The sequence below is a fragment of the Pelophylax lessonae genome (genome assembly GCF_965119305.1).
Source record: "Pelophylax lessonae genome assembly, chromosome: 7".
Lineage (NCBI taxonomy): Eukaryota > Metazoa > Chordata > Amphibia > Anura > Ranidae > Pelophylax > Pelophylax lessonae.
The window spans coordinates 41,581,572-41,605,395 of NC_138774.1; the positions used below are offsets into that span (position 1 = coordinate 41,581,572).

General features: G+C 43.0%; 1 protein-coding gene across 1 annotated transcript in view; it reads right to left on the bottom strand.

Annotated features, from left to right (window-relative positions):
• LOC309559757 (proteasome subunit beta type-9-like) overlaps positions 1-23,824 on the bottom strand; it is a gene marked incomplete at its 5' end in the record, with an annotated part of 46,360 nt that overhangs the window by 18,740 nt on the left and 3,796 nt on the right. The window contains 4 exons of the mRNA XM_082263193.1: positions 743-984; positions 6,914-6,923; positions 8,813-8,934; positions 9,032-9,099. Of these exons, the coding sequence (XP_082119319.1) occupies positions 743-984; positions 6,914-6,923; positions 8,813-8,934; positions 9,032-9,099 (442 nt within the window). The remainder of the gene's footprint in view (positions 1-742; positions 985-6,913; positions 6,924-8,812; positions 8,935-9,031; positions 9,100-23,824) is intronic.

Below are 23,824 nucleotides of genomic sequence, written 5' to 3' on the forward strand. Positions count from 1 at the left end.
TCTCAACACAGCGGCTGCTGGCCTTTCTCGTTCCAATTTATAGGTCTTCTTCCAGGCACATCCCATGGCAGAGGGAATCCAGAACGTTCTACCACCGTCCCAGGAACTCATCCTGGTTTAGCTGTTCTCATGGCCCACCGGCACAGGCTAGTCCAGTTGGCACTTTCGTCAATGCCAGACGCTCTTTCGCGTGAGTCTGACCATCTTCGTCAGGTTCATCACGGAGGTCATTACCTTTTTTTTTTATTAAGGATCCATCGTCTTTTAAAGCATCGTTGTGGCATTTTTCTTCTTTTGCCATTTAAATCTTAAACTGGCGCACAGTACCATTAAACTCTACATCTCGGGAGTACAGTTTTCATATCATCAACACGTACCTCCGGTCACGGTACATTCATGGCGCCAAGTCCCATCAAGAACTTTTGCAAGGCATCCTTCGGAAGGCCGCAAGCCCACGTTTCGTCAACCTATCGACGGCAGCAGGTTTCGGGCTTTATCCAATGTGGCGGTCACTAGACTGTTCAAGGCAGGGACCAACGTTACCATCAAGACAATCATTCATCCACCCTTCCAAGCGTTCCTGCAGCCAAACGAGTTCACCGGGAGGAACGTGCTCTGTACCACCTCATGTCACGGAGGGCAGGCGTAGTCTAGATGAACAATCATTTTGTCCTGACACTTCTACAGTCCAAGACCACTCAAGCTGGGGCCACCAGTCAACATATCACGATGTCCCTCTCACCATGATTGGTGCTCTGTCCAGTTGCTGGGCCATCCTTATCAAGGTTTTGCCAGGGTAGGTCAGGGTCGCTCCCCTGCTGAGCCTTCACTGCAGGCCTCTCGCCATGCCCAGGTTCATCAAGTGCTTGAGAACCCTGCAGGGCAAGTGGGGGTGCGATCTCGCCTTCACCAGTCATTCTTTTCTGCTTAGGGGCAGCATTGGAGGCCTTCAGCCACAGCATTCCAGTGCACTTCATCAAGAGGCTGGGACGGTGGAAATTGTCCGCTTACAGCTGTTACATACCCCAAGCAGACAGCGAGCTCAGACGTTCAGAGTTTAGCCGTATAACCTTCCGTTGCGTCTCCTTTCCCTTGGGATACGACGCACTTGCATACGATGCACTTATATTCAAGGTTACTTACACGCTCTCTCTTTTGCCCTCTTTATTTTATAGGCCTGCCCGAACAACGGTTTCGGCACGCTACAACCGTAGGTTATGTTAAATATGTTTATGTCAAATATGTCATGTTCTCCATCTTGGCTCCGTTCCCTGACCACAAATGGCCAGGCGGAGCCTGGAGTTGTGGGAGGGGGAGGAGCCGCCTATTTAAGGTCAGGCCCCCCGCCTCTTCTGGGCTGCTGCAGGGTTCGTCATCCCACCCACCTCTGCCCCTTTCTACAACATTCCCGTCTTCTTTCTTCCTTCTTGGTGGGCCCTCTTTATTTTACAGGCCTGCCCGAACAACGGTTTCGGCACGCTACAACCGTAGGTTATGTTAAATATGTTTATGTCAAATATGTCATGTTCTCCATCTTGGCTCCGTTTCCTGACCACAACTGTTCTATTTTTAGTAAGGACCTATTAACAAGGGGTGCAAACAATGTGTCTCCCATGCTGGGCTGTCTTTTATCAGCACAGGGGGTACATAGGTGTGCACATCCCAGTGCCAGCACCTCATTAATTTCTACTGGGACATAAGACTGCCTGGACACAGCCTCTGTATTCTAATATGACACACAGATGCAGGTGCCAATAGAAATGAATGGGACGCTGGCACAGGGACGCACACAGCACCCGTACATCCCTGTGCTGATAACAGAACACCCTGCACAGGTTACATGTCTGCACCACATATGAATGGGCTCTAAAGAACTCATGTATATGGAGGCTTAGTGAGCTCCCCAGATATAAGAAAACAGATTTTTCTCAGGAGCTAATAAAGCTGGCCATAGATGGATGGAAATTCAACTGGTCCAACAAGGACTGGATGCGTTTTAATCCATCAATGGCCGTTCTTGCTAAAGAGGCGTCAATTTACATGAGCAACTTCTCTCAAACCAGCAGAATTGTTTCCTTCGATCTGCAGCGCTGACATAGATATCTCAGCAGAAAGGATTCCCTCATCCACCTTAGTTGTGTGCATGGGGGCATCCACTCATTTTTATTTTTTGATCAGACATTGACCGATTAAAAAAGAAAAAAAAAACATCCATCTATGGCCAGCCTTCAGCTATCCATACATTATACAATCTGATTGTACAATATCTTTTGGATCTACCATCAACTATGTAGTACAAAGGCCTGCCTGATTGAATACTATTTAAATTAATTGTTTAGGTTTGTTCATATATTACAAAGTTTTGGTAAATATAAAAGAGATTGTACAATCAGATTGTATAGTGTATGTTCACCTATAGTGTTCTTGTTCATGAGTACTAACAATGACAAATGTTTTTCCTGTTATCTTTATTTTTATCTATGTAGATTTGTTTGCCCAGGAGCTTTGTCTTTGAGTCCATTAAACACTCTGACATATTGTGTAAAGCTGGGTACACTCTGGGGTTGCACCGATACCTGTTTTGTACCGCTGACATCCAATCCGATCGATTAAATCTGGACAGATGAAAACCCTATTTTCCATCCGTCCAGGGGATCGGATGGGATCGGATGAGAACAGACAGACGGTCCGTTCCCATCCGATTTCCCCCATAGAGATGCATGGGGACCTGACAGCTGTGTTTTATTATTTTTTATATGATATTGTAATTTAAAGGTCATTTTAATTCTCCTAGTTATTAATGTCGCTATTGCCATTACATTTAGTGTTATATTGGAGCTATGATTTACAAGTTACATTAGTAAAAAAAACAAAAAAACATTATTGAAAGGGGTTGGGGTGACACCGTGAGTTACCGCACCGGGTGACACCAACCCTAGTGACGCCACTGGAGGGAGATGCCGGGTTTCCAGTTCCAGCTTTAAAAAGGCAAGCACATGAAAATGACAGATCATCAGGTGAGGTGGGAGGTGTAAACATTGATCGGATGGATCGCTGAGTGTAGTGTAGCAGCTGCCTCTCCTTACAATCTTCCTCTCAGTCTGTTACTGCAAGCAGGCTGGGGGCTGCTCAGAGACACCAGAGAGTTCCAGTCCCTTTTTCCCATGCGGAGCTGTGGAGGAAGAAGTCTCATGGCATGTGTGTGAGTGTGACCCGGCCATGCGATCCCACAGCCTGAGCCTGCTGAAGTTTTAGTGCATGCTGGCATTGCTGATCTATCAGTGTTGCTGGTGGTTGTGCCAGAGCGATCACATAGTTGCCAACATTTGAAAAAAATTTCCAGGGACACTTTGCAGCACAGCTATCAATTACTTACCACACCCACTGCCCCGAAGCTCCGCCCACTCCACGTAATTAATCTCCGCCTATTTATCAGATTATAGGGTCTACTTCATAAAGAGAGAATTACAGGAAATTGAAAAGGGAATTGAAAAATTGAGGCCAAAGTAGCAGAGTTGGAATAATTCTCCCATTCAGCTGCACTACTTCTGCCTAAAGTTTAAAATTCTCATCACAATTCCCTGCAATTCTAAAGTGTGAAATGTGCTCAGGTGTGACCATACAAAAAATTTAATATGGAAATATAAATAAAGTGCAAGGTGTAAATAAGTACGATTATACTATCTGGTATAATTAGGTTTTATTGTACTTATTTACACCTTACACTTTATTTATATTTACATATTCCATTTTTTGTATGGTCACACCTGAGCACATTTCACACTTTATTCACCTGTCTTTGAATTCAGCCCTCTGTAGGGTGATAATTTTCATTTACATAAAACAATGTGGCATCCTTTCCTTCCTAACACATTACCCAATCCATACCAGTATAGATCCTAACACATTACCCAGTCCATACCAGTATAGATCCTAACACATTACCCAGTCCATACCAGTATAGATTCTAACACATTACCCAGTCCATACCAGTATAGATCCTAACACATTACCCAGTCCATACCAGTATAGATCCTAACACATTACCCAGTCCATACCAGTATAGATCCTAACACATTCCCCAGTCCATACCAGTATAGATCCTAACATATTACCCAGTCCATACCATCCTAACACATTACAGAGTCCATACCAGTATAGTCCATACCAGTATAGATCCTAACACATTACCAAGTCCATATTATCCTAACACATACCAAGTCCATACCAGTATAGATATCCAGCATGAGATTTTTCCCATTGAGGTCTGTTTTCATTTTTTTGAGCAATATATATATATCTATGCACACACATACACATACACGGATATGTACACACATTTATCTAGAGCTAGAAAACTATATATATGTATCAATTAACAGGTGTATAAATTATATCTATAAAAAAACATTATTGATAGTAGTAATTAATGGAGTGTGAGGCCTCCAGCTTGTCGGAAGGTGCTCTGCCTCCCCCTGCTGACGGATTTTGGAAAGTGCACCATGCTGACACCCTGCCTTCGGTGACACGTTAAATTTGCGACAGGCGGGAAGAGTGAGCGGGCACATAGAGAGAGACAACCTGCTGCCAGAACTACAACTCCTAGCTGGGGTGAGAGCGACACTGTGTGGCACAAAATTAAAAAAAAAAAAATTTTTTTTTTTTTTTTGTGATTTACATTGTCCCTGATTAACAGGGACACTGTAAAATGCCCGGGACAGGCTCCTATTTGCCGGGACTGTCCCGGGAAAAACGGGACAGTTGGCAGGTATGCGATCAGTGACAGGAACTGATGACATCCTCTGAGCTGTGTATCTGTCACTGTGTGATAGCAAAGTTCGGGTGTCCTCTGTGTGTGTGAGTTGTCTGCTGTCAGTGTTTTATCTTCCCCCACTGCCTGAGAAATTCAAGCATGTCAGAGTGTGAATCCCCCCCCACTGCAACGTCACCCTGTCAGCCACAGATAAAGTTTGTGACACTGATTAGCAGAGCCTGAGAGGGAGGCAGACTTTACCAGGGGACATATCTCAGTCCCACACTGACAGATGAATTAAAGTGCCTGCCTGTGTATGGGCTGATCACAGGGTTTGATAAGTTACAGTCAGACCATGTAGTGTACACTACACATACACTTCCATAACATGAAGGTTATTATTTAAGGTAAGTGAAGTCTTCTAGTCTTGGGCCTGGGCATCAAAGTGCTATTAATTAATATAATATTGTTTATTTTTCTATTGTTCGGTGACACTCTAATGTAGTCGCTCATCGGGGATGGAGGGGACTCTTTCTTTTAGAGATTCTCCAATAGGCACAGAGAGGGCCTCTGTAAGATAAACCCCCCTCCAGGTCCCATTAGTCTCCGTTGTAGCCTCTAATGGGGCCTGGTGGGGGGTCTTTCTAACATAGACTTTAAAATGCACACAGATGACCTCTGTTCGAGAGACCCCCCTCCAGGTCCCATGATACAACCCCATTGTAGTCTCTAATGGGGCCTGGTGGAGGCTCTATCTAACAGACTCTCTAACAGAGGCCCTCTCTGTGTTCCTTGGAGAGACCCCCTCCAGGTCCCATTAGGAAAGGGGAGGAGTTAGTAAGATGACCATGCCCACACGGGGGGCGCCATAAATATTTCTGCACCCAGGCGTCTGTTACCCTAGGATCGGCCCTGAATATATTCCAATAATGAAATAAAGGAAGAGTGTATGAAATCAAAGTCAATAAAAAGTCCATATATATAATGCCATAATACCATATATATGTGACAAAACAAGATAAATATATTTTCAAAAGGTGCAGGAATCAAACAGGTGCTATTCCAAATAATAGGTGCAGACTCCCACCACCTTGTGGATTTCCCCCTTACCCGGCGGATGAAGGTAAGTGCAAAATAATATCCAAATAGACTCTTCCAGTGAAACAAAACTGCAAAACCTGTGCTCTCAACTTCCAGTGAAAAAAGCAAAATCAGCCTCTTACCAGAAAAAAGGTCTATGTACGCTTGTGACTCTCATTGGTTGGGGGAGGTTCTCTTTCCCCTTAAGAGCAGATACTGTATGTAGACCATTTTAATTTATACATACAGTAGCATTTATTTTCCTATGCGCTGATTTACACATGACATTATAAACATTTTTTTGAACTTCATGAAACCTGCCATCTACTGTTCTGGCAGTGGTAATTTTTATAATAGTAACGAGTAACTATGCAGCACAACAAAAAATATCAGAGTAGAAGTATTGAAATCATCGAAAAAAGGTAGTGAAGTAAAAGTGGAAGTAGGAGAAAAAAATTCTACTCCAGGAAAGTACAGATACCGCATTTCGGTACTTAAGTACAGTAGTAAAGTAGTTCTACTTAGTTACTATACATCTCTGCCCCTCCCTGATGATTTGATAAAAAATCAGTTTGCCTGGAGTGTGTGATTGGTGAGCAGATAATGTTTGCTGTATTTTGCTGGGAATTTATTCCACCTAATACATTGGACTGAGAGGTGGGTTGGACCCCATAGCCAGGTTTCTTCTACTTTGGAAAAGTCCCAGACCATATCTCTTCCCTCACTTTGCTGAGCCAACATTGGAAGCAGAGGGAAACCTCACTTTTACTGAGGACTCTGCTGATGTCAGCATTCCAGTAGACTGTGCTGAGAACTCAGTCTTCATATCCCGGGACTGGAGCACCACAGGGCTAATTTACTGCCACCTGGAAAATCTGTAAATAATCTGCCACATGGAGCAAATGTATTACCAGATTTAAGAACTGGCCAAACCTTTCTATTTCCCACATTCCATCTCTTTAACTGTATCCAAATGATTTGCCTAATGCCATAGCTATGTGTATATCACATTGCAATAAATAGCTGGACAGATTCAGGCCCTCTGAGATACTGGGCCCTATAGAAGATACATGGTCTTACCTGTGCACTTCCAAATAGTAATTTGCAAATTGTGCTCATGTTGAATGTTCCCAAAGGTGCCACATCCCAAATATATAGAAAAAAGAGAAATTCCCCTATTGGTGGGACTTAGTGAGACCTTTTTCTCACTATATGGTTGTCATGACATTTATAATTTAATTTCTTAATTAGTCATTGCTAGTTAATTTATGCACATGTTGCCATATATAGTATTGATATAGCTATATGTTATTATTCACTGCATTTATATTTCTATCAAATTGTTAAAAATGAAATACTCTAAAGCAATGACTACCACTTTCTTTTCTTTCATTTTTTGTTTATTTTTATATATTCCTACACTACCATGTACACAAGTTTATCAGCCTGCTTTTACTGCCTCATTAGGTTATAATGCCGCAAGTACTCTATGGATTGGTGCAGTCTATGGAAGTCGTACTCTAGCGATGTTTTGTATTAAATGTTCAATCAACTACAGTGAGATAAACTAAACCTGTCATCACAAAATTATGATTTGCGGTATTTGTTCACAGAGACACTTTTTGTCTGTGTGTGCTTGTAGGGGACAGCCCGGCACGGCCAGCGGACGCCACTGAGTGGCGCCCGCTGTTCAAGCATCCGCCAATTCATCTCGATCTCCATCGGAGTTCGAACGCGCATGCTCGTGTATTCCGTTTGCGTATCACGCTGACGGAATCAATCCGTGCCAGTGGGACACATTAGCCGGTCGCACTTCCGCCATGTCATTTCCGGTTTGGGGGTGCGATCGGCTTCTGTGCTCCAGGGAACCCGTTAGGCGGCCAGCTGTACACAATCTCAGATAAGTATACACAGCGGACACTCATGTTACCAATTAGTAAGCCCATTTAAACCCTTGGTCCCTGACAGTGAGCTCTCTTGCTCATTTGCCGGGAACACAGGGAGCTGACAGACTTATATCTTTGTGAAAGCTGGACACATAGAAGGTAATGACCCCATAATCATTTTTTGCGATACTCTGACTGCAAGGAGATCCATAATTGCTCTGAGGAACCATATAATGGCAACCAGTGCAATATATAGGATATCGATTGTAGTAAATTAATTTCACTAATGGTAATTTATCTGTTTACCCACCAATAAGACATTACTATTTATTTTATTCTGCAATACCCGTCTTTTCCTTAGCATGAAATAGAATATTGAGGCATTTATAGAGTTACCTCCTTGCCTCTGTCTTATTACTTTTTATTAAGTAGGATTTGTCCTCTATATCTACAACCTTAGGAATCTGCATTGATTTCTTTGAAATCCGATTCCTCATAGAGACATAATTACCTGATTGTTTGATTTCTGCTCAGCAGGACTGCCATTTTCTTGGGTTCCAGCTGTCCCCACCCAGCCCACATTGAGGCTGGTCAGCACACAATACCGAAATTGTACATCTTAGACTTTGTCCAACCTCAGAACCTTTTTTCTATTATTCTCAAATGGCATCCCTGATGTTCGGCTGAAGCACGCTGATTACTTGTTTTTAATATTTGTGGGCAGGCTAATTGTTCGAAATCACCACAGTGGAACATGTAAGTTTGTCATTATATGTTTCTTAGAAATGTTTTTGATAATATCATATGATGTCATCATTGTAAAATGATCTTTCATTGAATTAATTATTTGCAGACCACTTTCCAAGGGCACCCCTGAAGAAGGAGTAATTACTGACACTCCAAAACGCGTCAGGTATTTACCCTGGGGCCATGTGGTCACTATCCATCTGTTAATGTGATGTATTACACAGCTTGCCAATTTTTTTACTTTTTGTATTAAATTTTCCAATAAATATTTTTTGAAATTCAATTTGTGTATATGTTATAATCGAGTGCCTATAAAGTCCCACCAATAGGGGAATGTCTCTTTTTACCAAATAGTAATTCACCATATCAGCCACAGCTTGACAATTAGCTGCGGAACCAGAGAGGGCACAGTAGATTTTATCATGGAGAGGTGCCAGCTTATTAAAGATTCGATTTACCACAGCTTCCCTGGAGAGAGATGGCAAAGAGATTATTAGACCTTATCAAATATAGGACAAGAATGGAGTGCACAAAAATACTGACACTGAACCATAGACACACTCACCCAGCGGATACTCTTACGTCGGATCCAATGACGATTCCTCCATTGAACTCAATAGCAATGATTGTGGTCTAAAAAGACACAAGGTAAAAAGTAACAAAGCTGTTTCTATTGCTCAGCCAATGGAGAAGGTACAGGGTCACACAGGAACTCTGGTGAAGTCAGTCTTCCTAAGGGCCCTTGTAAGTCCTTCCCAATTTCAAGGAAACCTGGGATAGCAGCAAGGAGACTGTCAATGGTGACCTCTTATGAATCAGCCAATGGCCTGAGCTCCATTCAATGCGTTTTTTCATGCTTTTTGCAGGAATGCATTTCATTTTTTCTCATGGGTTCCTATGGCTCACACTCACATCAATGCATTTTATGTGTCTCTGCGTTTTTCTAAAGGGTCGGGGACTTTTTTCCTGCAAAATGCAGAGTTTTCCATGTAAAAGACTTCAATGGATCCGCATCCAAAACGTAAGTATTGCTTTTATACCGCGATTTTGTGGCGATTTGCATTTTGGGTTTTTAAATCTGCCCAACAACAAATTTTTCCAAAAAAACACAAATCGCTGTAAATTTGTGGCAAAATTGCGGTAAAACGTGGAAAGCACAGCAAAAAGCACAACAGAAATGCTGAAAAAGCAACATGCAGAGGTGTGAGCCGAGCCTGACTGGCTGAATCACCGGTGAAAATAAGGGAAAGAAAACCTAAAAAGAAAAGGAATGCGGCCGTCACATCTAAGAATTGATAAACTGCAATATAATAAATGTTTGCTTTGGAGTTTAACCTCTTATGGACCGCCCCATGCAGATATACTGCGGCAGGGCGGCCCTCCTGCATGAAATCACCGACCTGTACATGATTTTGTGCACAGGGTCTGGGGTGGACGTGCGCCATGGCGACTGCTCTTACTGTGATTGGACACAGCAGGAGCCAATCAGCGGGACATCCTGTCCGCCGGGACCCGCCCATCATTCTGTCAGAGAGGAAGATGGAGATCTCCTGTTTCTGCTAAGCAGGAACACGGATCTCTGTGTTCATCTAGTGAGCCCATCCCCCACACAGTTAGAAAGCACTCCCTAGGGACACATTTAACCCTTTGATTGCCCCTGATGTTAACCCCTTCCCTGCCAGTGTCATTATTATAGTGACTGTGCATATTTTTAGCACTGATCATTGTATTAGTGTCACTGGTCCCCAAAAAAGTGTCAAAAATGTCAGTTAGGTGTCCAATTTGCCCTCCGCAATGTCGCAATGCTGCTAAAAATCGCTAATTGCCGCCATTACTAGCAAAAAAAAATAACTAAATAGAAATTCCATAAAAATATCCCCTAGTTTGTAGATGCGATAACGTTAGTGCAAACCAATCAATATACGCTGATTAGGATTTGGTACATTTTTTTTTTTATATTTCTTATTGGCTGTTTTATAGCATAAAGTAAAAAATATTGGGTTTTTTTTTTTTTTTCAAAATTGTTGCTCTTTTTTTTGTTTATAGCGTAAAAAACAAAAAAAAAATACAGAGGTGATCAAATACCACCAAAAGAAAACTCTATTTGTGGGGAAAAAAAGACATCCATTTCATTTGGATACAGCGTCGCACGACCGCACAATTGTCAGTTAAAGTAACGCAGTGCCGAATCGCAAAAAATGGCCTGTTCATTAAGGGGGGTAAAACCCTCCGGGGATGAAGTGGTTAATACCGCTTTAATTCCTCACAGCCCATCATATACATATACATGTGTGACTAAATCTGGATACACACTATACAATTACCTTCAGATTTACCAAAACCATAAAATATGAGGAAATACCGAAACACTTTACATTTCTATGCAATCAGGCCCCGCCCCTTATACTGCATACTTAACCACTTCTGTACTGGAATGATTTGCCCCTTAATGACCAGGCCAGATTTTGCGATTCGGCACTGCGTTATTTTAACAGACAATTGCGCGGTCGTGCGACGCTGTACCTGAATAAAATTTACGTCCATTCTTTCCCACAAATAGAACTTTCTTTTGGTAGTATTTGATCACCTGTGCGATTTTTATTTTTTGTGCTATAAACAAAAAAAAATAGCGACAATTCTAAAAAAAAAAAAACAATATTTTTCACATTCTGCTATATAACATTCCCAAAAAAAAATGTAAAAATCCAAATTTTTTAACATTTTAGGCCAATTTGTTTTCTGCTCCATATTTCTGGTAAAAAAAAAAAAAAAATCGCACAGCATATTTTGATTGGTTTGCACAAAAACTATTGCGTCTACTAACTATGGGAAAAATTGATATCATTTTTATTGTTTTTTTTTTTTTTTTTTACTAGTAATGTCGGCGATCTGCGATTTTTAGTGGGACTGCGACATTGTGGCAGACAGATCGGACCCCTAACTGACATTTTTGACACTTTTGGGGGAACCAGTGACATTACTACAGTAATCAGTGCTAAAAATATGCACTGTTACTGCAATAATGACACTGGCAGGGAAGGGGTTAACATTGTGGGTAATCAAGGGGTTAAATGTGAGCCTAGGGGAGTGATTCTAACTGTGGGGGGGCGTGGCTTGTGAAATGACCATAGAGACATGTGTTCCTATATAGAAGGATCACAGGCGCTCTGTGATCATTTCAGGGAGAAAAACGGTCAGCTGTGTTTACAACAGCCGATCATTTTTCTCTCTCAGCAGGGAACGATCGCGGGTGTCAGGCGGATATCGGAGCCGCCTGACCCGTGCATCGGCTTCCCCGCTGTTCGCGACGTGCTCCCGCCCCCTAGCTGCAGGTGCGTGGCAGACAAAGGTCTACGTCAGTTTGAGCAGGGAGGCCGCACTGCCGTAGTAAAAAGGCGGTGGGCGGTCAGGAAGGGGTTAAAGGTAAATCTAAAGGAAATCTAACAAGAAAAGTTGTATAGTGTGTGTCCGGCTTTAGGCCTCATGGACACGGCTGCTGATGATTGGACATTTAGGGTCCATGTACACGGGACGCTGGAAATGGTCGTTTAGGAGCAGTTGGGCGTTTTTTTAAGAAGCCCCTGAACCCACCTACATTTTATCTTATCTGTCCATGTACACAGGGTCGTTTACAGTCATTTGCAGGCAGTTGCGTTCAGGGACTTTTTTTAGAACGCAATTATTTGCGTTCGAACGTGTGTTTCCCGGCGTTTCAAACGCACAAATGCGTCCGAACGCGTCTGAACGCGATGACCCGCGTTTAGCGTTCGTGTTTTTCCATTTTAAAGGGGAATAATTTTTTTGACCTCTAGGAACGCTTCTAAACGCAAACGCCCGCAAACGCCGCTAAACGCCCGCTAAACGCGGGTACAAACGCGACCGAACGGACGTTTCAAACGTCCTAAAAATTTCAGCATTCAAAGGGACTTTTAACAACGTCCCGTGTACATGGAGCCTTAGGGAGAGTTGGGCGTTTTTCTCAGCAGCCCCTGAACTCTCCTCCATGTTATCTCTCCATGTACACCGAGACGTTTACAGGCAGTGGAGTTTGGTGGGATTTTTTTTTTTTAAAGCAAAAAATTGCGTTCAAGACGGAAGTTTATTGGCATTTAAAAATGCCAAATGCTTGTAACAGCGTGCAAACGTGGCTAAACGCGGTAACTCGCATTGATAGTGTTCTGTTTATAGGCGTTCTCAATGGGGAAACATTTCTGACCATTTTATAATGTGAAAACGCTTCTAAAACGCAAACACAGCAAAAAACAGACGTTTATAACCACCGTGTCTTGGATAAGGAAAAAAAGAATAGAATGGAAAGATGAAGCTAGAAGGGGGAAAAAACGGGAGATCTGGGAGTGAAATTGTCACATGCCAGAAGAGAAAGAAGGGAAAGGAAAAGCAGAGGGAAAGCAAGAAAAATGTGAAGTTTCTCTTCTGGCATGTGACAATTTCACTCCCAGATCTCCCGTTTTTTCCCCCTTCTAGCTTCATCTTTCCATTCTATTCTTTTTTCCTTATCCAAGACACGGTGTTTGTGTTAGACCCTCACACCAGGGCTTTCACATAACCCTTTGTTGTTTTTGTATCATTATCAGGGATGTTGGTACAACATTATAATTACACAACAAACATCTAGTTAGACGTTTATAACCGTCGGTTACTAGCTGTCATCTTCCAGCGTTCAGGAGAGGTTTTCATCCGTCCCGTCTACATGAAGTCTGATTACAATGTATGTACAGAATACCGACTAATAGTGAAGATCTTCCTAATACAATTATCAGATGTGGGATCAAATCTGCATTTATACAAAGCTCATACATTTACACTCATCATAAATCATGTGCAGAAAAAAGTACAAAATGTGAAAACGATCCCAGCATCCATCATCCATCTAGGTTGTAATTTAAGAAAAAAACCCATGAGATCAGTCCCATACATCATCCAATCAGATTGTAAGGTCCCTTTCACACGGGCGATCCGATCCGCCTGTCAGTTTTTCAGGAAGACCTGATCGGATCCTCCATGTATCCCTATGGGGCAGCGGATATCAGCGGAGACATCTTTGCTGACACCCACTGCTCTCCGATCCGATCCTGGGGTGAAATCCAGACGGATGGAAACCCTATTTTCCATCCGTCTGGCGGATCGGATCGGATGAGTACAGGCAGACAGGCAGTCCACTCTCATCCGATCTCCCATAGAGGACAGCGGGGATCTGACAGCTCCGTCTCTGCTGTCATCCGCCTGCTCAGTGGTGATTGGCGGTTCGATCCCCCGCTGAGCAGAACGGACTCCGCCGGGCGCACCGCCCATGTGAAAGGGGCTCAGTGTCCAAAAAAAACCACCAATCCAGTTCTTGTGCCACAAGTGAAGGTAAATCTCACACACAATAATCACAGTATAGGAAATCTTCCACCACCGACTGCTACTAAAGAGTTTCACCCACACGCCCAATCGGGTGTCTCCTCACCCGATGCCATGGACCCCTTAACCACTTCTAGACCGGAAGATTTTACCCCCTTAATGACCAGGCCATTTTTTGCGATTCGGCACTGCGTTATTTTAACGGACAATTGCGCGGTTGTGCGACGCTGTACCCAAATAAAATTGATGTCCTTTTTCTCCCACAAATAGAGGTTTTTTGGTGGTATTTCATCACCTGTGTGATTTTTATCTTTTGCGCTTTAAACAAAAAAAGAGCGACAATTCTGAAAAAAAAAAAAAGAAAAAAAAAAAAAAAAAAAATATATATATATATATATATATATATATATATATATATATATATATTATTTATTTTTTTTCACTTTCTGCTATATGACATTCCCAAAAAAAATGTAAATATTTATATATAAATAAAATTTTTCCTAGTTTTAGGCTCCTTTCACACGGCCGCTCCGTGTGAAAGGTCCGCTGCGGGACTTTTTTTTTTTTTTTCCCACGGATCGGATGACATTTCTGTCATCCGCTCCGTGTGCCCACATATCATCCCATCCGTTTGCGGATGATATGCGGACATAATGTAAGTCTATGGCACTGCAGATGTCAGCGGATGACACCGCTGACATCCGATTTTCCTTCCTTTCCGTTTTTTACACGGAAGGAAAAATAGGGTTCTGTTCCATTCGTAAAAATGGAACAGAACTGACAGGAGGAAAATCGGGTGTCAGCGGATGGTATTCCGCTGACACCCGCAGTGCCATTCACTTACATTATGTCCGCAAATCATCCGCAAACGGATGGGATGATTTGCGGACACACGGAGCGGCCGTGTGAAAGGACCCTTAGGCCAATTTGTTTTCTGCTACATATTGTTTGCAAAATAAATCCCAGTAAGCGTATTTTGATTGGTTTGCACAAAAGTTATCGCGTCTACAAACTAGAGGAAAGATTTTTTACTAGTAATGGCGGCGATCTGCAATTTTTAGCGGGACTGCGACATTGTGGCGGACAGATCAGACCCCTAACTGACATTTCTGACACTTTTGGGGGTGCCAGTGACATTACTACAGTAATCAGTGCTATACATATTCACTGTTACTGTAATAATGACACTGGCAGGGAAGGAGTTAACCCAAGGGTGATCAAAGGGTTAAGTATGAGCCTAGAGGTGTTTTCTAACTGTGAGGGGGATGGGCTTGTGGAATCAACACAGGGACCTGTGATCCTAAATAGGAGGAACACAGGAGCTCTGCATTGATTCCAGAGAGAACAACGATCTGCTGTGTTTACAACATCAGACCGCCGTTCTCTCTCCATGGGGAGCAATCACGGTCGCCGGCCCCTGTGAATCCGCTTCCCCACTGGATAATGGGGGCGGGCCCTCAGGATGACTCCTGCGAATCGTCATACAGGTACGGTGATTCGCACAGCCGAGCCAGCCTGCCGCAGTATATATGTGGTGGGTGGTCAGTAAGCAGTTAAGCACCCACCCCGAATCCAGCACCACCTCGTCATCGACCTCCAAAGGTGAGGCCACCAATCGATGCCTTCCTGTCCATCTCCCGCGGGGGAAGGGGGAAGGGGGAAGGGAGGGTGGTAGTGTGAGGTGACCAGATTTTTAAAAAGAAATCCGGGACATTTTTTTTTTTTTTGGCAAATGACACAGGACTACATAATACACAGAGCGCTGGGCACAGGACTGCATAATACACAGAGCACTGGGCACAGGACTACATAATACACAGAGTGCTGGGCACAGGACTACATAATACACAGAGTGCTGGGCACAGGACTGCATAATACACAGAGCGCTGGGCACAGGACTACATAATACACAGAGCGCTGGGTACAGGACTGCATAATACACAGAGCGCTGGGCACGGGACTGCATAATACACAGAGCGCTGGGTACAGGACTACATAATACACAGAGTGCTGGGCACAGGACTACATAATACACAGAGTGCTGGGCACAGGACTGCATAATACACAGAGCGCTGGGCACAGGACTACATAATACACAGAGCGCTGGGTACAGGACTGCATAATACACAGAGCGCTGGGCACGGGACTACATAATACACAGAGCGCTGGGCACAGGACTACATAATACACAGAGCACTGGGCACAGGACTACATATTACACAGAACGCTGGGCACAGGACTACATAATACACAGAGCGCTGGGCACAGGACTGCATAATACACCGAGCGCTGGGCACAGGACTGCATAATACACAAAGCGCTGGGCATAGGACTACATAATACACAAAGCGCTGGGCACAGGACTGCATAATACACAAAGCACTGGGCACAGGACTACATAATACAGAGTGCTGGGCACAGGACTGCATAATACACAGAGCGCTGGGCACAGGACTACATAATACACAGAGCGCTGGGCACAGGACTGCATAATACACAGAGCGCTGGGCACAGGACTACATAATACACAGAGCGCTGGGCACAGGACTGCATAATACACAGAGCGCTGGGCACAGGACTACATAATACACAGAGCACTGGGCACAGGACTGCATAATACACAGAGTGCTGGGCACAGGACTGCATAATACACAGAGCGCTGGGCACAGGACTACATAATTCACAGATAACTGAGCACAGGACTACATAAGACACAGAGCGCTGGGCACAGGACTACATAATACACAAAGCGCTGGGCACAGGACTGCATAATACACAGAGCACTGGTCACAGGACTACATATTACACAGAACGCTGAGCACAGGACTACATAATACACAGAGTGCTGGGCACAGGACTACATAATACACAAAGCGCTGGGCACAGGACTGCATAATACACAGAGCACTGGTCACAGGACTACATATTACACAGAACGCTGGGCACAGGACTACATAATACACAGAGCGCTGGGCACAGGACTACATAATTCACAGAGAACTGAGCACAGGACTACATAATACACAGAGCGCTGGGCACAGGACTACATAATACACAAAGCGCTGGGCACAGGACTGCATAATACACAGAGCACTGGTCACAGGACTACATATTACACAGAACGCTGGGCACAGGAGTACATAATACACAGAGCGCTGGGCACAGGACTGCATAATACACAGAGTGCTGGGCACAGGACTGCATAATACACAAAGCATTGGGCACAGGACTACATAATACACAGAGTGCTGGGCAAAACTGTCAACATAACATATCCAATAAAATCAAATTTCTTCATACATTTAGGCCAAAATGTATTCTGCTACATGTTTTTAGTAAAAAAAAAAATCCCAATACGTAGATATTAATTGGTTTGTTCTGAAAGATGGGATAGTGTCTACAATCTATCGGATAAATATTTGAAAATTGATCAATCCTGATGTACTGACAGACTCATTTATTGAGGCCCTTAAAATGCCAGGGCAGTAAAGATATCCCCAGGTATTTAGTAGGAGGCAAAAATACACCAGAAGGAGGAAAAAGATAGGGCTTTGATAGGACAGTAGGAAAGGGAGGATCACAACTATGATACAATTATTTCATAAAAACAACATATTTATTAAATCAAAAAAGTAATAAAATTACATGACAAACACATTATAAAAAACAACATGTGTAGATATATACTCCCACTGTCGCAAAACTTAAAAATTTCAGAGGTGATCAAATCCCAACAGAAGAAAACTCTATTTGTGGGGAAAAAAAGGACATCAATTTTATTTGTCAATTGTCAGTTAAAATAATCAGTGCCGAATGGCAAAAATTGGCCTGGACATTAAGTCCCGGATCACACATATACGATGCGGGAAACCTGTGAATCCACTGCGGGTTCCCGCATCGCACTCAACTCGCAGGCAGGTCACACTGCCATATGCAAATCGCTGGGGGTGTCAATACAAAGTTAACGACACCCCCAGATTAACAAATATTTTTTTGTAAGATTCTGCTTTAAGGGGGCGTGGCAGGGGGTGTGTCCTATGCCTTGCTAATAGGTGTCCCTCATTCCCATCTCAGAAAGTTGGGAGGTGCGAATCCTTCACAGCAGATGAGAGATTTGTAAAATGATTCAGAATTCACAGACAAGAACTGTCTTTGTGGTTTGGTCCTGAATTGTGAACCCGGTCCCTTGCAGTAGGGCTGCACCCGCACTACAAGGGTTACCTGCTCAGTTATTATTGGGGAGATAAAAGCACTTTACCCATCCTCCGCTCCCCTGGAAGATGGGGGGCTGTCCACCTCTGCTCCCTCTGTCCTGGAGGTGGAGTGTCCCTCTGATGTAGGGCTATGGACCCTTCATCGGTCTTCATACCATCAGAGCCTTAGACTGCTGGAGCGCGGGGGAGAAGGTGCTGCAGGAACCAGTCTAGTAATGTGGAGGATTGAGGAAGGAAATCTGCTTTTCTCTGCCCCTAGACCTAAACCAGCCGTTACCCCTTCCACTGCATGGGCAGCCCTTCTGCAAAGGAGAATTTTCACATTTCCCAGATTTGGGGTTTAACACATTTTTTAGTATCTCAATGCATCTCAGAGGCCCCAAATTGTCCCCCCACCTTCTATCCTTACATTGTTATATATTAAGGGGTGGGGCTTAAAGATAAAGGGGGTGGGACTTTACAACTATTTTTTAACATTTTCCCCAACTAATTCAGAACTATTCATTTTAAAGTCTCATTTCAGGCAAAAATGTTAAAATTGTGAGCAGGAAGCGTTTATTTTTATTGCAGAGGAGACGTACTATGAGGATGATTTACTAAAGGCCAATAGACTGTGCACTTTGCAAGTGAAGTTGCTCCAAAGTTTTGTGAATGAAGTAAAGCAATACTTTACAAAGAATAGCCAATCACATGCATTGCAGCATTTTTTGTTATTTTTTAACCACTTGCCCACCAGCCACCATACTGTTACTGCGGCAGGCTGGCTCTGTTCTGCTAAACTATGTACCTGTACGTCGTTTCGAGGGACCGCTAGTGGGGGCGCACGTGCCGATTGGCTACATGGGAAGCCAATCAGTGGGTCTGGCGCCCGCGATGGCCACCGGGCATCCGCAATCGATCCCCATGGAGATCGGCAGAATGGCGGTCCACTGTTCTGTCAGTAATGATCTCTGTGTTCATTCAGCAAGCCCATCCCCCACACAGTTAGAAATCACCCTATAGGGACACAGTAAACCCATTGATTGCCCCTGATGTTAACCCCTTCCCTGCTAGTGTCATTATTACAGTAACAGTGCATATTTTTAGCACTGATTACTGTAGAAATGTCACTGGTCCTCCAAAAAGTGTCAACAATATCAGTTAGGGGTCTGATCTGTCTGCCGCAATGTCGCAGTTCCGCTAAAAAAAATTGCTGATCGCCGCAATTACTGATAAAAATAAATAAATAAACAAAAATGACATAAATCTTTCCCCTAGTTGTAGACACGATAACTTTTGTTCAAACTGCTCAATATACACTTGGATTTTTTACTTTTTTACCAAAAATATGTTGCAGAATACACATTGGCCTAAAATGATGAAAAAATTAGATTTTTTAGATTTTTTTTTATAGCAGAACGTAAAAAATATTGAATTAAATAATTGTCGCTAATATTTGTTTATAGTGCAAGAAATAAAAATCGCAGAGGTGATCAAATACCGCCAAAATAAAAATATATTTGTGGGGAAAAAAAGAACATCAATTTTATTTGGGTACAGCATCGTACGACCGCGCAATTGTCAGTTAAACAGTGCCATATTGCAAACAATGGTCTGGTCATTAAGGGGGGGGGGGGAACCTTCCAGTCTAGAAGTGGTTAAGCTTCTATCAGAGTTAGAGCGTTTTTACATCTGAAATCTCCTCTCAGATCCCACTAATTCTGGGATTTTTTCCAGCCAGAAAACCCCCCCTGCCAAAAACTGCTGATAAGAGGCTGTGTGTGCATGGAGACATAGGAGAACATGGGGGGAGATTCCTGGCTGCAGGAAGAAATGTCTGACACCAAAAACATTCGCTGTTAAATCGTCCAGTGTGCATGAGGCCTTAACCAGTCCAGGGATGTGCTTTTTGATGCTTTAGGACTCATGCACACTGGATGTTATAAAAACGCCATTAGCGTCAGCAGTAGAAAGCTGTAGAATGAGTTTTGCAGCATTTTTGCAGAAGTGTTTTTCAGCTTTTTTAGCAAAACTATACCCAGAATAGGCGCATTTTTCAGCGTTTTTAAGCTTTTATCAGAGTTAGAGCGTTTTTACAGCTAAAAAACTCCTCCTAAATCCCACTAGTTCTGTTTTTTTCCAGCCAGAAAATGCCTCTGCCAAAAAATGCTGATAACTGCCTGTGTGTGCATTGGGGGGGGGGGGGGGCTGACCCGGGCTATAGCCCCGAGTGGGCCCCCAAAAAGCCCCGACTCTCGTGTTCGGTGTAAATAATTATTAGCCCCAAATCCATGATCCTCCTTCACTCTGTGCTGGGCCTCAGCCTGGCTCTACTGCCTGGCCTGCGTGCCGCAGACACACTGGTTGCTAGTATGGCCTGCTGCTTGGCTTCTAGCAATCAGTGATGTCACATCAGCGTTGTCACATGACAGCAGGAGAGTGCGGGCCCAGGCTCCGAGTCCCAACGTTCAGAGCGGAGGAGGATTTCAAATTCCTCCTCCATGCCTAGTTTAATTGACTCCGCCCACCGGCCACCTCCCTCTTCTCCGGCCGGCAGCGCGGCTCAGCTTAGAACCGAGGGAGGCCCTGAAGGAAGCGTCAGGTCGCTGCGCCGGGTCAGTCAGGTCAGTGTAAATCATTTTTTGCTTTCTGTGCTTCCCTGTCTCAAGTAATTGCAAATACTCTTTCTTCTTTTACTTTTTTTATTTGTTTTGGGTGGATTGAGAAAATATTTTATCCCCTGCAGATTTTATTGCTGTCTGTGACCCCATTGGGGAGCTTTCCCATCTCCTCTACTCCTCTTGTGGAAGTCGGTGATCTGTTGTCACTTCCTAGCTCCTTTCTAAGGAATGCCTTCTCCATATATTCTCCATATATGGGTATTGTAGGAGACAAGCTACTTATCTAATAAATAAAACTCACTTACTCCTTAATTGGATAAATCACGGCCGCGGCTTTATTATTGGTTTAAAACAAAATTATAATTAAACCATTTAAACATATTATTGAATAATTCATCTCAAAATATTGAAACTTCACAACATGGCCCAACCACTAGGGCTCGAGCCTACCATCTTTACACTTTAAAAAATGAATATCATTCTTAATTCTATTGAAAAGGGGGGGGGGGGGGTCCCACCACAAAACAAGCTGCGACAAGGGATGGGGGGGGCGGGGAGTTGTCCAGGGAATTCCTTTTCTTGACTGACCAAAAATTGCACCAAAAGTGCCTTTTTATAGACAAATCCCTGTGTTCCAGAATTTTCCACTGGTCAGGTGACCCTTTTTCCTAAACTCTGGCATATTCCTAAACCACCTGACTTCACTGACCAATCAGAAAACAATTACCTCATAAACTTTACCTGGCAGCTTGAAACTGCCGCCTCCACAGAAAGAGAGAGATTATGGTCTGCCACATGTTGCATACTTAAAAAGCCTCCATCCCTAATATATATCGAGAAAAATGGGGGGAAAAAAATGGGACTTTAAATGAGGCATTTAAGTAGAAGGAAAGGGGAAAATGTATTGTATAATGGATGAATATATACAGAATACATGTAATTATAGACAATTACAGAATTTGTAAAAAAACAACATGATACACAATATACAGTTTATATTGAAAACATAAGTACATAAAAATAGGATATCACATAGGATCTCTAGACATAATAATGTCAATATAAAAACTGTTTGTTTGTCAATTCATTGATAACTAGATAAAAATGAATAGGATAAAGCATCTGAGTTATTTGTAGGCTCGACGCGTTTCTTGGACCTCCGTCCATTCATCAGGAGCATTGGGTACAGGAAAAGTGTCTAAAAAAGGGGAGAATAAATTTATGCATTGTTGCACCAGAACATAAAAAAGGGTAAAAAATACCAAAAAATATGTACAAAAACCTTTACCTCAAATGTCTCAAAAAACCTATTTGGACACGAGATATAGCCTCGGATGGAAGGGGAAAGTGAAAAGTGAAAAAAAAAGCATGCCTCCGATGTTTTCACTTTCCCCTTCCATCCGAGGCTATATCTCGTGTCCAAATAGGTTTTTTGAGACATTTGAGGTAAAGGTTTTTGTACATATTTTTTGGTATATTTTACCCTTTTGATGTTCTGGTGCAACAATCCATAAATTTATTCTCCCCTTTTTTAGACACTTTTCCTGTACCCAATGCTCCTGATGAATGGACGGAGGTCCAAGAAACGCGTCGAGCCTACAAATAACTCAGATGCTTTATCCTATTTATTTTTATCTAGTTATCAATGAATTGACAAACAAACAGTTTTTATATTGACATTATTATGTCTAGAGATCCTACGTGATATCCTATTTTTATGTACTTATGTTTTCAATATAAACTGTATATTGTGTATCATGTTGTTTTTTTACAAATTCTGTAATTGTCTATAATTACATGTATTCTGTATATATTCATCCATTATACAATACATTTTCCCCTTTCCTTCTACTTAAATGCCTCATTTAAAGTCCCATTTTTTCCCCCCCATTTTTGCCACCTCCACAATCCCATGAGGAAAAGGGGGGGGGGGCTGAAGTTTATTTCCCCCCTTTTTCCTAGCATTCTCCATATATTCCTTTGAACAATCCACCAGTAGCCTAGAGTGTCCCCAATTCATTAGTGGTTTCTCCAAAAAATGATATTGGGAATTCACTCCAAAGAAAAGAAGATGAAATTTTATTGTCCAATATTTTACATGCTGCTCCGGGTGAGATCAGAGCTCCACATTCCACATTCACATCTCAGGTGCTGGCGAGGTTTGTCTCCAATGAAGCAATGAATTGTACTAATAACAGGAATGCTGCACATTAACATGCAAAATAATATTCTTCCTTTATTAAAAAGCTCAGTAGGAAGAAGTTCTATACCGCCATGTCTCACACTAGGTACAATGTTTTCTCATAATGATAGGAAATTAGAGCATATTTCTCAAAGAAGTCTTTAGGAAAGTGCTGTTCCCAGCACAAAACCAGAATATCAAATTAGAATTTGTTCCTGTTGGGTTTTTTATATAACGAGGGGGTGTGGCATTACTGTTGCCAATACAATTCCATGGAATTTTAGTGGATGGCAGAATCTGGGCGGTCTCATCCTGGTATCACGGAGCCGGGGTCATGACCAGCCCAGCAGGTGAATGAATCCTCATTTCTGCCAAAATTTAGGATTTAGGCTTTGGCCAGATTTTAGTCACCTTAAAGGCGAGCGCACAGAATATTTCCCAAAACTCCATTATTATTATTAGTATTTACTGTTGTCTTTTGCAAAGGTTCTCTGAAGTCAAACATGAAGATTTTCCTTTAAGGCTCCATTCACATGGCGCGTAGCGTGCAGTTTTGTGTGGGAATTCTCATGCATTTCCACCTGTCACAAAAAGGGTGGCCCATTAATAAAATCTGTATGTAGTTGCTACTGCTCTTATTTTCGGAAGAAAAAATGCAGCTGTGCAGACATCTCAAGTCTCCACCCAAATTGTGGGAGTCTCCCGCATTTTGCCCTGCACTCACGGACACCCGTGAGCGCAGGGCGATATCCCGGCAGGGCTGAGGACTGCAGTGTCAGGCGAGCTCAGCTGTCATGATGACTGAGCACGGAGCCACTGTTTCCTCTGTAGTACCGGCTCACAGGCGGAGTGATATCAGGTGCACTCCGCCTGTGGGAGGAGGAGCCATACAGAGGAAGCACGCAGCTCTGCTGCAGCCGTGTGCTTCCTCTGTATGACTCCTCCTTTTACAGGCAGAGTGCACCTGATATCACTCCGCCTGTGAGCCGGTACTA